General features: G+C 40.2%; 1 protein-coding gene across 2 annotated transcripts in view; it reads left to right on the plus strand.

The window, feature by feature from the left end:
• PARL (presenilin associated rhomboid like) overlaps positions 1 to 11,394 on the plus strand; it is a 54,283-nt gene extending 42,889 nt beyond the window's left edge. Inside the window, exons 8-10 of one of the 2 annotated variants that reach the window (XM_020879937.2) lie at positions 7,762 to 7,863; positions 8,001 to 8,098; positions 11,071 to 11,394. In XM_020879937.2, coding sequence (XP_020735596.2) covers positions 7,762 to 7,863; positions 8,001 to 8,098; positions 11,071 to 11,182 — 312 coding nt within the window. In that variant the 3' untranslated portion in view covers positions 11,183 to 11,394. The remainder of the gene's footprint in view (positions 1 to 7,761; positions 7,864 to 8,000; positions 8,099 to 11,070) is intronic. The other variant, XM_020879938.2, reaches the window with a different exon arrangement.
• Positions 11,395 to 13,352: the final 1,958 nt, after the last annotated feature.

Here is a 13,352-nt window from a genome sequence, read left to right on the forward strand (position 1 = left end):
CTCTTAGCCATACCTTTAGCCACTAGCCAGTTATGTCTGCTGTGATGGATTCTCAAGTTTTCTTTGTTCTGAGAGTGCTTTAATTTCCCTTTCATTTTTTTTTCTTTCCTTCATTTCTGAAGGATATTTTCATTGGATATAAAACTCCAGGCTCAGTTCTTTCAGCGATTGAAAAATGTTGTGCCACTTTTTTTTTTTACCTCCATAGTCTCTGAAGAGAAATTCTTTGTTGTTCAAGTAGCTTTTCCCCTTACAGGTAAGATATCAGTTTCTAGTACCACTTTCTAGACCTTTTCCTTTGTCTTTAGTTTCAGAAGTCTGTATGTCTCGTCATGGACATCTGTGTTTATCTTGTTGTGGTTCACTCAGTTTTTTGAATATTTAGGTTTATGTCTTTTGGGAGTTGGTCAGCCATTTCTTCAGATACCTTTTCTGCCTTGGCCTTTTTCTTCTCTCTTTCTGGAACTCTGACATGATGTTAGATAGTTTATTATCCCTAAAACCCCAGTAACTTTTTTTAAAGTCTATTTTTTCTCTGTGGTTCAGATTGGGTAATTGCTATTCTGTCTCCAGTTAACCGATTAATTATTTTCTGTCCTTTCCATTCTTCTTGAACCATTCATTTTTATTTAGGTTATTACAGTTTTTAGTTTCCATTTTTCTTGATATCTTCTATTTCTTTGAGCCTTTCTATTTCTATGCTATTTTTTTTTAACTTGTTTAAAGCATGTTTGTGATTGCTTGTTGAACCACTTTTATGATGGCTGCTTTAAAATGCTTGTTAAATAATTCTAACATCTGTGTCATCTTGATGGTTGGTATCTACTGATTGTCTTCTCATTCGAGTTAGATTTTTCTGGTTCTTGGTATAATGGGTGACTTTAATTTTAATGTAATTTATTTTTTTGGCCAGGCCGTGCTACTTAGGAGATCTTAGATCTGTGGCTAGAAATTGAACCTGGGCCCCAGCACTGAAAGTGCATCCTAACCACTGGACCTGCAGGGAGCTCCCTGATAAGTGATTTCTGAGTGAAACCTGGACATTTTGGATATTACATTATGAGACTTTAATCATAATTAAGTCTGTTTGGCAGGCCTCCTCTGACAGTGCTCTGATCACTACTGCCGGGTGAGGTTGGTAGTCCAGGTTCCCCACTCCAGCTCCTTTGACAGTGGCGAGGAATGGCTCTTGTTGCTGCAGGGTGTGGAGTTCGGGCTCCTTAGCAGACCTCTGCTAATACCACTTTGCCTAGGAGGAGCAAGTGTGCCTTACTACTGCTGCGTGAGTGACCTCCACTGACACCACCCTGTCAGAAGGTGGGGTGCCTTGTTAGTCTTTAAGAGTGGAAGTCCAGACTCTACTCAGCTTTTGCTGATGGGGATCAGGTAATGATTGTTTCTATAGTATTTGTCTGGAGTAGAGTGGTTGTTGTCTGAAAACTTTTCCGTCTTGCTAGAATGCTTTCTTGGTCCTTTGGCTAGAGTGAGCATTTTTGGGTACAGACCTATTTTGTCTGAGTTCATTGGTGTTTCCACGTTGTGAACTTCGCCAGGGCCCAGTCTAAGTAAGCATCATGAGGCCAAAAGAAAACTCACCACTATGTTGTTCCTTGGCTCCTAAGGTTCCTAGCTGGGCTGCTTTCCTTTCTCAGCTTTTCAGAGTTGTCTTTTATTTGTTTTACATATAACACCTGGGATTTTTAGCAGTATGTAGCTTGCAGAAGCAAAAGGCTTCTTAAAGCAAATTCACTTAAAATTCAGTTTAAAAAAACACAGATAGCTTTTGTATGATAACATACGTGAAGATTAAATAAAGTACTTATGAAAATTTGTTTGCTAATTAATAATGAGTTGACCTTTATGCATAACTTACAGGGTGTATAATCAAGTTACGAGTGGAGAATAAAAGATCCTTACCTCTAACCAAGGAGGCAGACCTCTAGGGTCTACATTGGTTTGAATTCATGACTCCCTGAAAGATTTGTTCTGGCTAGAAGTTCAACATCTGCCCCCATAATCTATTAGCTTGGTGATGGTTTAGTCGCTAAGTCATGTCCGACTCTTAACGACCCCATGGACTGTAGCCCACCAGGTTCCTCTGTCCATGGGGTTCTCCAGGCAAGAAATGGAGTGGGTTGCCATTTGCTTCTCTAGTCTATCAGCATATACTGTATTAAAAAGAGTGGATGTCAGTGTCACTGAGAATTTGAAAGTTAAAGAGTAACCCCTCACCTTTCATGCTTTATAGCAAATATGTAACTTATGTATCCTAGATTTTTAAATAAAACCTTAAAAAGTCAACAAAACTCAGAAGAAATCAGGTTGAGACTTTATTTTCTGAGAGAGGAAAAAAACAGTAAAATTAAACTTTCTCTCCAATGAAACAAACATAACTTGGTTAGCTGAATTTAAAGATGAGCATTAAAATCCTATACCATCTAAGTTGCTTCTCCATTGTTGTTTGTTCAGTTGCTCAGTCATGTCTGACTCTTTGCAGTTCCATGAGCAGTAGCACACCAGGCTTCCCTGTCCTTCACAGTCTCCCAGAGTTTGCTCACTCATGTCTACTGAGTCAATGATGCTGCCTCTGTTGCCACCTTCTCCTGCCCTCAATCTTTCCCAGCATCAGAGTCTTTTCCAGTGATTTCGCTCTTCATCAGGGGGCCAGAGTGTTGGAGCTTCAGTATCAGTCCTTCCAGTGAATATTCAGGATTGATTTTCTTTAGGACTGACTGGTTTGATCTCTTTGCAGTCCAAGGAACTCTCAAGAGTCTTCTCCAACACCACAGTTCAAAAGTATCAATCGTTTGGTGCTCAGCTTTCTTGTGGTCCAACTCTCACATCCATACATGACTGCTGGAAAAACCATAGCTTTGACTAGATGGAACTTTGTCAGCAAAGTAATGTCTCTGCTTTTCAGTATGCTGTCTAGGTTGGTCATAGCTTTCCTTCCAAGGAGCAAGTGTCTTTTAATTTCATGGCTGCAGTCACCATGTACAGTGATTTTGGAGCCCAAGAAATTAAAATCTGTGACTGTTTCCATTCTTTCCCCATCTGTGTGATGGAACCAGATGCCATGATCATAGTTCTTTGAATGTTGAATTTTAAACCAACGTTTTCACTCTCTTTCACTTTCATCAAGAGGCGCTTCAGTTCCTCTTCGCTTTTTGCCGTAAGGGTGGTGTCATCTGCATATCTGAGGTTATTGATATTTCTCCTGGCAGTCTTGATTCCAGCTTGTGCTTCATCCAGTCTAGCATTTTGCATGACATACTCTACATATAAGTTAAATAAGCAGGGTGACCATATACAGCCTTGACGTACTCTTTCCCAATTTGGAACCAGTCCGTTGTTCGATGTCCATTTCTAACTGTTGGTTCTTGACCTGCATACAAGTTTCTCAGGAGGCAGGTAAGGTGGTCTGCCTTAAAGAGATTCCCATCTCTTTAAATTTAAGAATTTTCCACAATTTGTTGTGATCCACACAGTCAAAGGCTTTAGCATAGTCAGTGAAGCAGAAGTAGATGTTTTTTTGGAATTCCCTTGCTTTTTCTATGATCCAGCAGATGTTTGCAATTTGATCTCTGGTTCCTCTGCCTTTTCTAAATCCATCTTGTACATCTGGAAATTCTCAGTTCATGTACTATTGAAGCCTAACTTGAAGTATTTTGAGCGTTACCTTGCTAGCCTGTGAAATGAGTGCAATTGTGCAGTAGTTTGAACAGTTTTTGGCATTGCCCTTCTTTGGGATTGGAATGAAAATGGACCTTTTCCAGTCCTGTGGCCACTGCTGAGTTTTCCAAATTTTCTGGCATATTGAGTACAGCACTTTAACAGCATCATCTTTTAGGATTTGAAATAGCTCAGCTGGAATTCCGTCACCTCCACTAGCTTTGGTTTGTAGTAATGCACACTTGACTTTGCACTCCAGGATGTCTGGCTGTAGGTTAGTGTCACACCTTCATGGTTTCATGGGTCATTAAGACCTTATTTGTACAGTTCTTCTGTGTATTCTTGCCACCTCTTCTTAATATTTTCTGCTTCTGTTAGGTCTGTACCATTTCTGTCCTTTATTGTGCCTGTTTTCTATGAAATATTCCCTTGGTATCTATAATTTTCTTGAAGAGATTTCTAGTCTTTCCCATTCTGTTTTCCTTTGTTTCTTGGCATTGTTCACTTAAGAAGACTTTACCCCTCCTTGCTATTCTTTGGAATTCTACATTCAGATGGGTATATCTTACCTTTTCTCCTTTGCCTTTTGCTTCTCTACCTAGTTGTTTGTAAGCCCTCAGCAACCATTTTGCCTTTTTGCATTTCTTTTTCTTGGAGATGATTTTGGTCACCGCCTCCTTCCATAGTTCTTAAGGCACTCTACCTACCAGACCTAATCCCTTGAATCTATTTGTCACTTCCACTGTTAATCACAAAGGAGTTGATTTAGGTCATACCTGAATGGTCTAGTGGTTTTCCCTACTTTCTTCAATATAAGTCTGTATTTTGCAATAAGGAGCTCATGATCTGGGCCAACTTCTGGTTTTGTTTTTGCTGACTGTATAGAGCTGCTCAATCTCTGGCTGCAAAGAATATAATCAATCCAATTTCAGTATTGACCATTTGGTGATGTCCATGTGTAGAGTTGTCTCTGGTGTTGGAAAAGGGTGTTTTCTATGACCAATGCATTCTCATGGTAAAACTCTATTAGCCTTTGCTCTGCTTCATTTTGTACTCCAAGGCCAAACTTGGCTGTTACCCCAGGTGTCTTTTGACATCCTACATTTACATTCCAGGCCCCTATAATGAAAAGAACATCTTTTTTGGGTGTTAGTTCTAGAACTAACACCACACAGTCTTCATAGAACTGTTCAGTTTCATCTTCTTCAGCATTAGTGGTTGGGGCACAGACTTGGATAATTGTGGTGTTGAATGGTTTGCCTTGAAAATGAATGGAGGTCATTCTGTCGTTTTTGTTATTGCACCCAAGTACTGCATTTCGGACTCTTTCATTGACTGTGAGAACTACTCCATTTCTTCTGAGGAATTCTTCCTTCTCCATCGATGATTATTTTCTCCATCTAAAGTGCTCATTGTTTTTGTTTAGTTGCTGAGTCATGTCCAACTCCTTTGCGATCCCATGGACTGTAGCCCACCAGGCTCCTCTATCCATGGGATTTCCCAGGGAAGAATACTAGAGTGGGTTGCCATTTCCTTTCCAGGGGAATCTTCCCAACCCAGGGATTGAATGCAGGACACCTGCATTGCAGGCCTTTTGCAGTTCCAGCGGAGTCTTTACTACTGAGCCACCTTTCTGGAAAGCCTAAAGTGCTCATTACAGAAATGTAAATATTAAAGAAAATTCTTAATAGCCATTCTATGTAAAGCCAGTTTGTTTGAGACTGTAACTTATTGTACTTATTATTTTAAAGATAGGCAGTCCCATTATCCTTCTAAAATTTTCTTAAAGTGACCTTTATCTACACAAATTTAGAAGTATTTATGTGTTTGAATAAGTGGCAATTTGCTTTTTATTTTTTTAAATGACATTTTATATTTTTTGGTCGTACTGCACAGCTTGCGAGATCTTAGTTCCACAACTAGGGATCAAACCCTGGCCCCTGGCAGTAGAAGCATAGAGTCTTAACCACCAGGCCACTGGGGAATTCCCACAACTTGCTGTTTAGACAAATGTATGGCCTACTTTATTTTCACCTTTTTTAGCCAGAGGCTTTTAATGAAAATGGAGGCCCCCCTCCCATAAAAAAAAAGGGCTGTCAAATGGTCCAGCTTTTAGGAGAGCAAAGAGACAGGACAACTATATGCAATAAATGGGGGGAAACAGCTACAAGGGCACTAGTGGAACAGTTAACAAAACTGGAATATGTTTTATAGATTAAATGAAAACATTGTATCAATATAAAATTTCTTAAAATTGAAAACTGTTTTTTAGGATATATTAATATAAGGAAATATTGTATCAATATAAAATTTCTTGAAATTGAGAACTATTTTGTAGGATATATTAATATAAGGAAGTATATACTGAAGTATTTAGGAGTAAAGGGGTCTGATATATGCCACCTACTCAAATGTTTCAGGATAAAAAAGTATTGTATAGAGAGAAAATAAGTGAAATGTGGCAGAATGTTAAAAATTAAATCTAGTTCAGGAGTATTTTGAAGTTTTCTTTCAAGTGAAACACAGACCTTAATGTAAAACCTAAGATAAAAACTTATAGACGAAAACATCAGAAAAAACTCATTGTGATCTTACATTAGACAAAGACTTCATAGTTGAGACGCCACAAAGCAGGACCCATAAGAAAACAAATGATGATCAGGCTTCATGTAAGCTAAAAATTTCCACTCTTCCAAAGCAGTGTTAAAAGATAAGATAACATGCTAAAAGAAAATATTTGCCTGTCAGAAATCTGATAAAAGATGTGTGTCAGACTATATAAAGAAATTATAGAATGGACAAAAGTTTGAACAGATGCTTCGAAGAAGATATATGAATAGCAAATAACCACATGAAAAGATGAACGTCATTAGTCATTAGGAAAAGGAAAATAAAAACCATACTGAGATATCATTATATCTCGAAGAAGATCAGTCTTAAGGTGCTGGTGAGGAGGACATGGAGAAACTAGAAATCTCATATAATGCTGATAGAGTACAACACTAATACCACTTTGAAAAGTTTGGCAGTTGCCAAACTTCCCATCATAGCTGATCATACTTTGTTGCTTTTACTTGTTTTAGTCTTTCATGCCAATCTGTCAGCTCCATTAAGGCAGGAGTTGTTGACTTTATTCCCTCTGTATCCTCAGCATCTAGCATAGGGCCCAACTGTTTGAATGAATCATGATCTTGAGATTAATGTAAACAAGGGATTATGATCCAGTTTCTCAGTTATTGTACCATCCAGAGAAATTGAGAACGTGTGTGACATTAAGAAAGTTTAGTTAAATTATCATAATTTATCCAGCAGGTATTTCATAGCCATCATCAATTTAAATTATGAAGATTTGTAGCAGTGTGGAAAAACACAATAGATGATAAAACTGTATAGCGATTGTAATTTAAGTTATAACAAGAGATGGTTGACTTACTTGTCATAAGGTTGTGAAGTTTCGATTATTTTTATTCTGAGATACAAGGTTATGAAGGAAAGTGCTTCTCAAGCAGGCAGATGCATGTGTGTCCCTGGGAGGATTCTGTGAGGGGTGGGTCATGGAGAGCCATGGGATAAATTTGGCATGCTTTCCTAGAGCAGAACATTTGTCAAATTCTTTTAAGGAAAATATTTAGTGTTGTTATGAAGTAGGATACAAAGTTCACATGAGTTATGATAAAGCATTAAATTTGGGAGGAATTTCACACACGTGAGTATTTGGGAGAATTCATGCTCACTCGCTGATTGAAGGAGTTCTGTTGAGGTTTGAGAAGTCCATTTTTAGTCGCTAAATACGGTGATGCATGTGACACACGTAACACTGTTCCTGAAGTTTGTCAAGTGCCGACACGCTGGTTGTTCCATCTTACTGCCTGTAGTTTAGTCCTTGCCGGGTGGTTGCTGTATCATGGACTTGGAGCCCTTTTGCTTGTTATTTTGTACATTAGTAATGGAAAGCTGTTTAACTATGTGCTCCCCTAGACATGTATGGCTTATAAGTGTTCTGGAAGAAGTATTTCTGCTTTAGACTTTGTAGTCCTAAACTGTTGCACAGTGAGAGTTTCACATTTTCCCCTATGTGTTGGTTTGCAGTCTGGTGCAATCATGACTGTCCTTGCAGCCGTCTGCACTAAGATCCCGGAAGGGAGACTCGCCATCATCTTCCTTCCAATGTTCACGTTCACAGCAGGGAATGTGAGTATTTTTATGACGTGAAGTGCTAGGGACAGGGTGATATTTTTACATTGACTGAATTCTTGCCCTTAAATTAGAAATGTCAATGCTGGAACAATCAAAGTTGTATCAGTTCTGTTCTCTCTTCTGGCTTTCAGGCCCTAAAAGCCATTATTGCCATGGATACAGCAGGAATGATCCTGGGATGGAAATTTTTTGATCATGCAGCACATCTCGGGGGAGCTCTCTTTGGAATGTAAGTCTGAGTATGACTGACTGACACATTTCTCAGGTCCTCTCCTTCCCTACCCCTGAAGAAGGCAGAGTAGAGTAAGGCAGTTCAGGTATGGAAGCAGGGCAGGTAGTGTTGCGAGGGCAAGGAAATCGCAGTGTGGTTTGCTTTGGTCTTGAGCCACTTCACATGTGCGATGGGAATGGGGGCCTCTTGGCCCTTCTCTGCTTTGGTCATTTGTGCCTTTACCCTACCCTTAACCTCGTATCACCCCAGCTCATGACCTGTCACAGTTCTGGTCCTCCTACTGCGGCGAGTGTGCTGGTGCCCACAGCATGACTGGAGTAGAGGCCAGACGTCATCCGTGAGCGTTGACTGCTTACTGAGCGTCTGTACCCAGATCCAAAGCCTTCCCGCCCGTCACACCATAGTGATTACAGTTGTCTTGTGGTTCAGGCCTAGAACATGGCAGTGCTGTAGCGACGCCACCATAGAACTTCAGACAGATGAGAGGCCCTTTTGCAGACCTGTTGTCTGTCTGGTGTGCTGGATCCATGACGGCCCCTGTTTTGTTGCATAAATGTTACCTTTGGCCTTTATTTGATTTTTACTTTATTTCACGACAATGGGAAAACTTAGCTTTTTTTTTTAATTTAAAAAAATAGAAAGATCTATTCTTAGTGGAGCAGTTTTGCCCAGTAGGCGGTGGAACTAAATGCCATTATGCCATTTATAATTTTCAGTGGTGATTAAAGAATAGCATGTGTAAGTTCGAGCTTTAACAGCAGCACATTATAAATAGTAGAAACTGACCTGATATTACAGTATGAGAAACATAAAGTGATGAGAGGAGTTCTGTTTTATGAACTCTAAATTTACCTGTATACTTAAATGTATACTTAAAGGAGCTTTTCCTCAGCAATTTTTTATTTTTCTCAACTATAATTAGGTGACCTTTTTCTGTTCTGAAAACTGGATCATGTGCATTTTAAAGTCCAGGATCTGAAAGGCAGAGGAATCCTTTCTTTTTGCTGTTTCTAATTTCAGCTCCTTTCATTTACTCGATCTCAGTCATATCCACAATTCATCTTTTCTGGCATCTTTAATCTAGATTGAGAAATATTTACAAAATGGGACAGATTCTATTAGTAACCTTCTACACATTTCTTTGACTTTATGTCTCTGGAGCACATTTTATGGTCTTCACCTTGTACTGCTACAGTAATGATAGCTAATGTATATTGAATATTTGCTGTGTGCCTAAGCGAAGGTCTAATTTAATACTCTTAAAATCCTGTGAGATATTCCAGCTTTAAGAAAGGAAGCTACTGAAAGGAGGAATTGTCCAAGGTCACACAGCAAGTCGTTGCAGAGCTGGAGTTTCAGACTGAGCACTAGACTGTGAGACTGCTGCCAAAAAGAGGCAGAAGTTAGTTAGAAATACTTTCCTAATTTTAGTTTAACCAAATGACCAGTTACATTTGAACTTACGAGTATAATCTAAACAATGTACCCATAAGATTTATAAAGTATTTGACTCTTTGCTTGAAATAAGGTTAAAATGATTTGAGAAGACAACTTTATTAATGGAAAGTCCTGATAAGTGTTTTGTTTCTTGTAAGAGTTTTATAATTGCATTTGAATCTTAGGGTGGTCTTCTTTCTCTTGTTTTAAGTTCACCAGAGGACTTCACACTAAACCGAAAATAATTTTGTTACATGCCTATTAATTAATTTGTATATTTTTAAAGCACCTTTTTCTTTCTGTAAATTTGCTGATTATTTTTCAGAATTTTAATGGTGACTATGTGTTTTCATGATTAAATTTTAACTATATTTAATGAGTATTAAGGTTCAGGTACAGTTTAAGCCCTTTGTAATAATAAAAAAAAAATAGATGTTCCAAACATTAAAAAAAATGTTAAAACAGTAAACTGCTATTCTGATACTAAATTGAATACAGCATTTTTCCCTGTTGGGTGACTGAGATGGAAAGATCAACAAAATCTGGTTTTTGCCCCAGGGAATGAAATTTGGGGGAGCCAGGGCAAAAATAATAGTTTCAATAACAAAAGCTTTTAATCATGGCCATTCCAAATCAATCCCCTCTCCACACCTTCCTGCCACCCGTGAGGGGAGGCAGGTGCCTGTGTGTGCCCCACACAGCCTATGCTGCCCTCAGGTCAGGGGCTTGGTCGTGCAGACCCTGGGCCTGTGGGCATCTCAGTTGTCACTCCCTCTGTGTTCCTCAGCTTAAGCAGGTGCTCCCTAGATGCTGAGGTATAGCCCCGTGGTCAGAGCACAGGTTACAGAGCCAGATTTGGGTCCTAGTCTCAGGTCTGGTGCTTCCTGCTTGTGTAGCCTGAGCAGGTTCAGTTGCTACACCTCTCGGTGTTTGAGCTTCCTCAGCTCATTGCTTCAGGCTGCTTTTAAAAGGTGTCATTTAACAGGAAAATGGGGATGGGAGCTGGCAGAATTTGGATCCTTTTATATAGCCAGGCAGAAGTTGATGAGGGGCATGTAAATTGGTATAGCCATCATTATTAGTAAATTGTAACTCTTGACATTTCTTACACTTGACATAATAAAAAGAGTCCAGATTTAGAATCAGTCTGACCTGTGAGTGAGTCCTTGATTGACCACTTAGAAGCTGGTAGCACTTGGGCAAATGACTTTCTTTCAAACTCGGTTTCTTCAGTTTGTAAATGGGAAAAGTGATAGTATTTGTTGCAGCGTTGTGGTGAATTAAAAGTAGTATGTGTGTGGTACTTTTGGAGCAGTCACGTTTGGTTCCATTCTACTTCCATCTTTTATATAGTCTGTATATTAAAGGTAAGTCATTGATCTACGTTAAGTAATCAACTATTTAAATATGTTGGATAGTAAGTGACAGTGGCATTCAGTTTTTAAAATGTCAACTTGGTATCATCATGGTTCTTGTTATTTGTATGTCATACTGTTTGAATTTTGGACCTGGTTTGTTCTTCTTCTCCCCAGATGGTATATTACTTACGGTCATGAACTCATTTGGAAGAACAGGGAGCCTCTAGTGAAAATTTGGCATGAAATGAGGACTAACAGCCCCAAAAAAGGAGGTGGCCCTAAGTAACTGGGGCTGGACAATACTGGCGCGTCTGGTCTGTGCTGCCTGAAGGCTCAGGAATGCGGCGGCCCTGGAGTGACCACATCTTTGCTCCTGCCTGGAAGATACTCAGCATCTAGCTTTCCCAGTATTTTAAACTGTCCCCAGAACATGTCTCATTAGAAAGTGAATTATGACAAAGTTGTGAAATAAAGGTTTATATCTCTATAGTTTGTAAACAGAGGGTGTGTGTCTCTTTTGAAGAGCACTAGTGCTGGCCTGGAATCTTGCTGTTTGTTGTTCTGTTTAACATGCGCCTGGACCTGAGGAGTGTGCACGTGGAAAGGTCAGAAGTGCTTGGTTTTAATGTTGGCCTTCTGGCACCTCTGCTAAACATTTACTCTTACTTACCTACCCCTTTCCTCGCTTGGTTGGCAGGTAAAAATTAAGAACATCTTCTCTCTGGCATGGTCTGAAATAACAGCTGCAATATTTTCTAAATTTTTCCCAAGAAAGGTAGGTAATACTTTGTGGCAGTGAGTGTCTTATACAAAAAGCTATTTTTAGGTTTTGCTTTATAGGTTAAAATTATAGCTAGATTAAGAATTAGAAGGAAGTATTTTGGATAAATTCAAACTTGAATCTGAGCCTAATTACATCTTATATTGGAAAATGTACATTCTTTGAAGTGGAGCATCTTACTGACTTAGCAGACAGGGGTTGTTGTCGTAGTTTCACTGTAGTAGAACAGCTTCTCATGATTGAGAATAATTTCTAGGAAATGCAGTTTGAGAATTTAAACGTTTTTCTTGAAAGGATTTATAGGGGAGTTTTTGGGTCTTTTGGTGATCTCAGAAGGTTATGCCAAATTTTGCACCTTGTGCTGTAGAGGGCCGGGCTTGTGCGATGGTGGCACTGAGTGTTGGGTTTCATGATAATCAGAGGAAGCGGTGCCCACCTCACACGATGTTAAGAGCTAAATGGCAGTATGTGCCCAGCACCTAGGAATTGTTCAGCTGGTGGTTCTTCATCTTTTCCCCACCAGCCCAGACTCTTCCCTACTGTGAAGTACTGGTCATTCTTACCAGGCAGGGGATTCTATTCTAAACTAATGTCACTTCAAGGCAAGAGAATTTTTTTAACCTAGCCCTCATCCTGCCAGTAAGGAGCCAGGGTAGTTGTGTGCAGGAACCGCCCAAGGTCACACTGCTGTGCCTTGACCTTTTTGAATATGTAGCTAATACTAACAACCCTGTGACTTACAGATGAGGCAAGAAATGTTTTTCAGAGATGGGATGGGAGGCTGAGATCATATGGACCTTCCATATGGAGTCCAAAATGAGATTCATGTCTGTGGGCAGACCTGAAGGGCAGGCAATGAAGACATGTCTCCTCTTTCTGATTTGTGATGGTCGGAGAAGGAATGTTTAGAAGGTCAAGTATCTACCTATGAGAGGCCTTGAAGGTCAGTGTCCAGCTCCAGAAGCACAAGCCTAACTGTCCAAAGCTCTGGCAACTGTTCCTGCTCTCCTGTTTGCCTGCTGAGGTACTTTACTTCCTCATCTTGGCTTCTTTGCCGACCTGTGATCACCCCAAGGCCATGCTCCGCCTGGCTCATGTGCCTCAGCCTGTGCTACCTCTGCTGCCTTCTGCAGTGTGGGGTCCCAGAAGTGCAGCCTTAGCTCTCTCTCTCCTCTCCACTTCTGCCGCTTCAGTTACCTCCGTTAAGTTGTCTTCTGAGCTGTGTCACTCTGTACCTAGGTCCTGGATGTCACTGTGCAGGCATGTCAGATGTCACTCCTGGCTTAAGCCAGAAACTTGGGCCATTCTAGATTCCCTCTCTCACCTCTTGTTTAGAATCCAGCCCCTTCTCTCCACTCTCGGCACCTGTGCGTTAAGTCCCAGTCCCTTGTCCCTAACCTGACTGTAAAGACTCTTCTCCAGCTGCTCTCTAAAATGTCCTGTACTTCTCCATATGGCCACAGAGTTCTGAAAACACTCTAGTCATTTCCTGTTGTCGCCTATGAAAAACTGCTTCTGAACTCTAGTATGGCTTCCAAGGCCCTCTGTGATTCAGCCCTTACTACCTGTGGCTGAACCCTTGGGCCTTGACCCCTGCATTCCCACCCAGTCCTACTGTCCACCCTCACTACAGGTGGTGAGTCCAGGCCCCTGGCCCTCTTTCCGCTGTTGGAAA

Source organism: Odocoileus virginianus, chromosome 4 (genome assembly GCF_023699985.2).
Source record: "Odocoileus virginianus isolate 20LAN1187 ecotype Illinois chromosome 4, Ovbor_1.2, whole genome shotgun sequence".
NCBI classification, from domain to species: domain Eukaryota; kingdom Metazoa; phylum Chordata; class Mammalia; order Artiodactyla; family Cervidae; genus Odocoileus; species Odocoileus virginianus.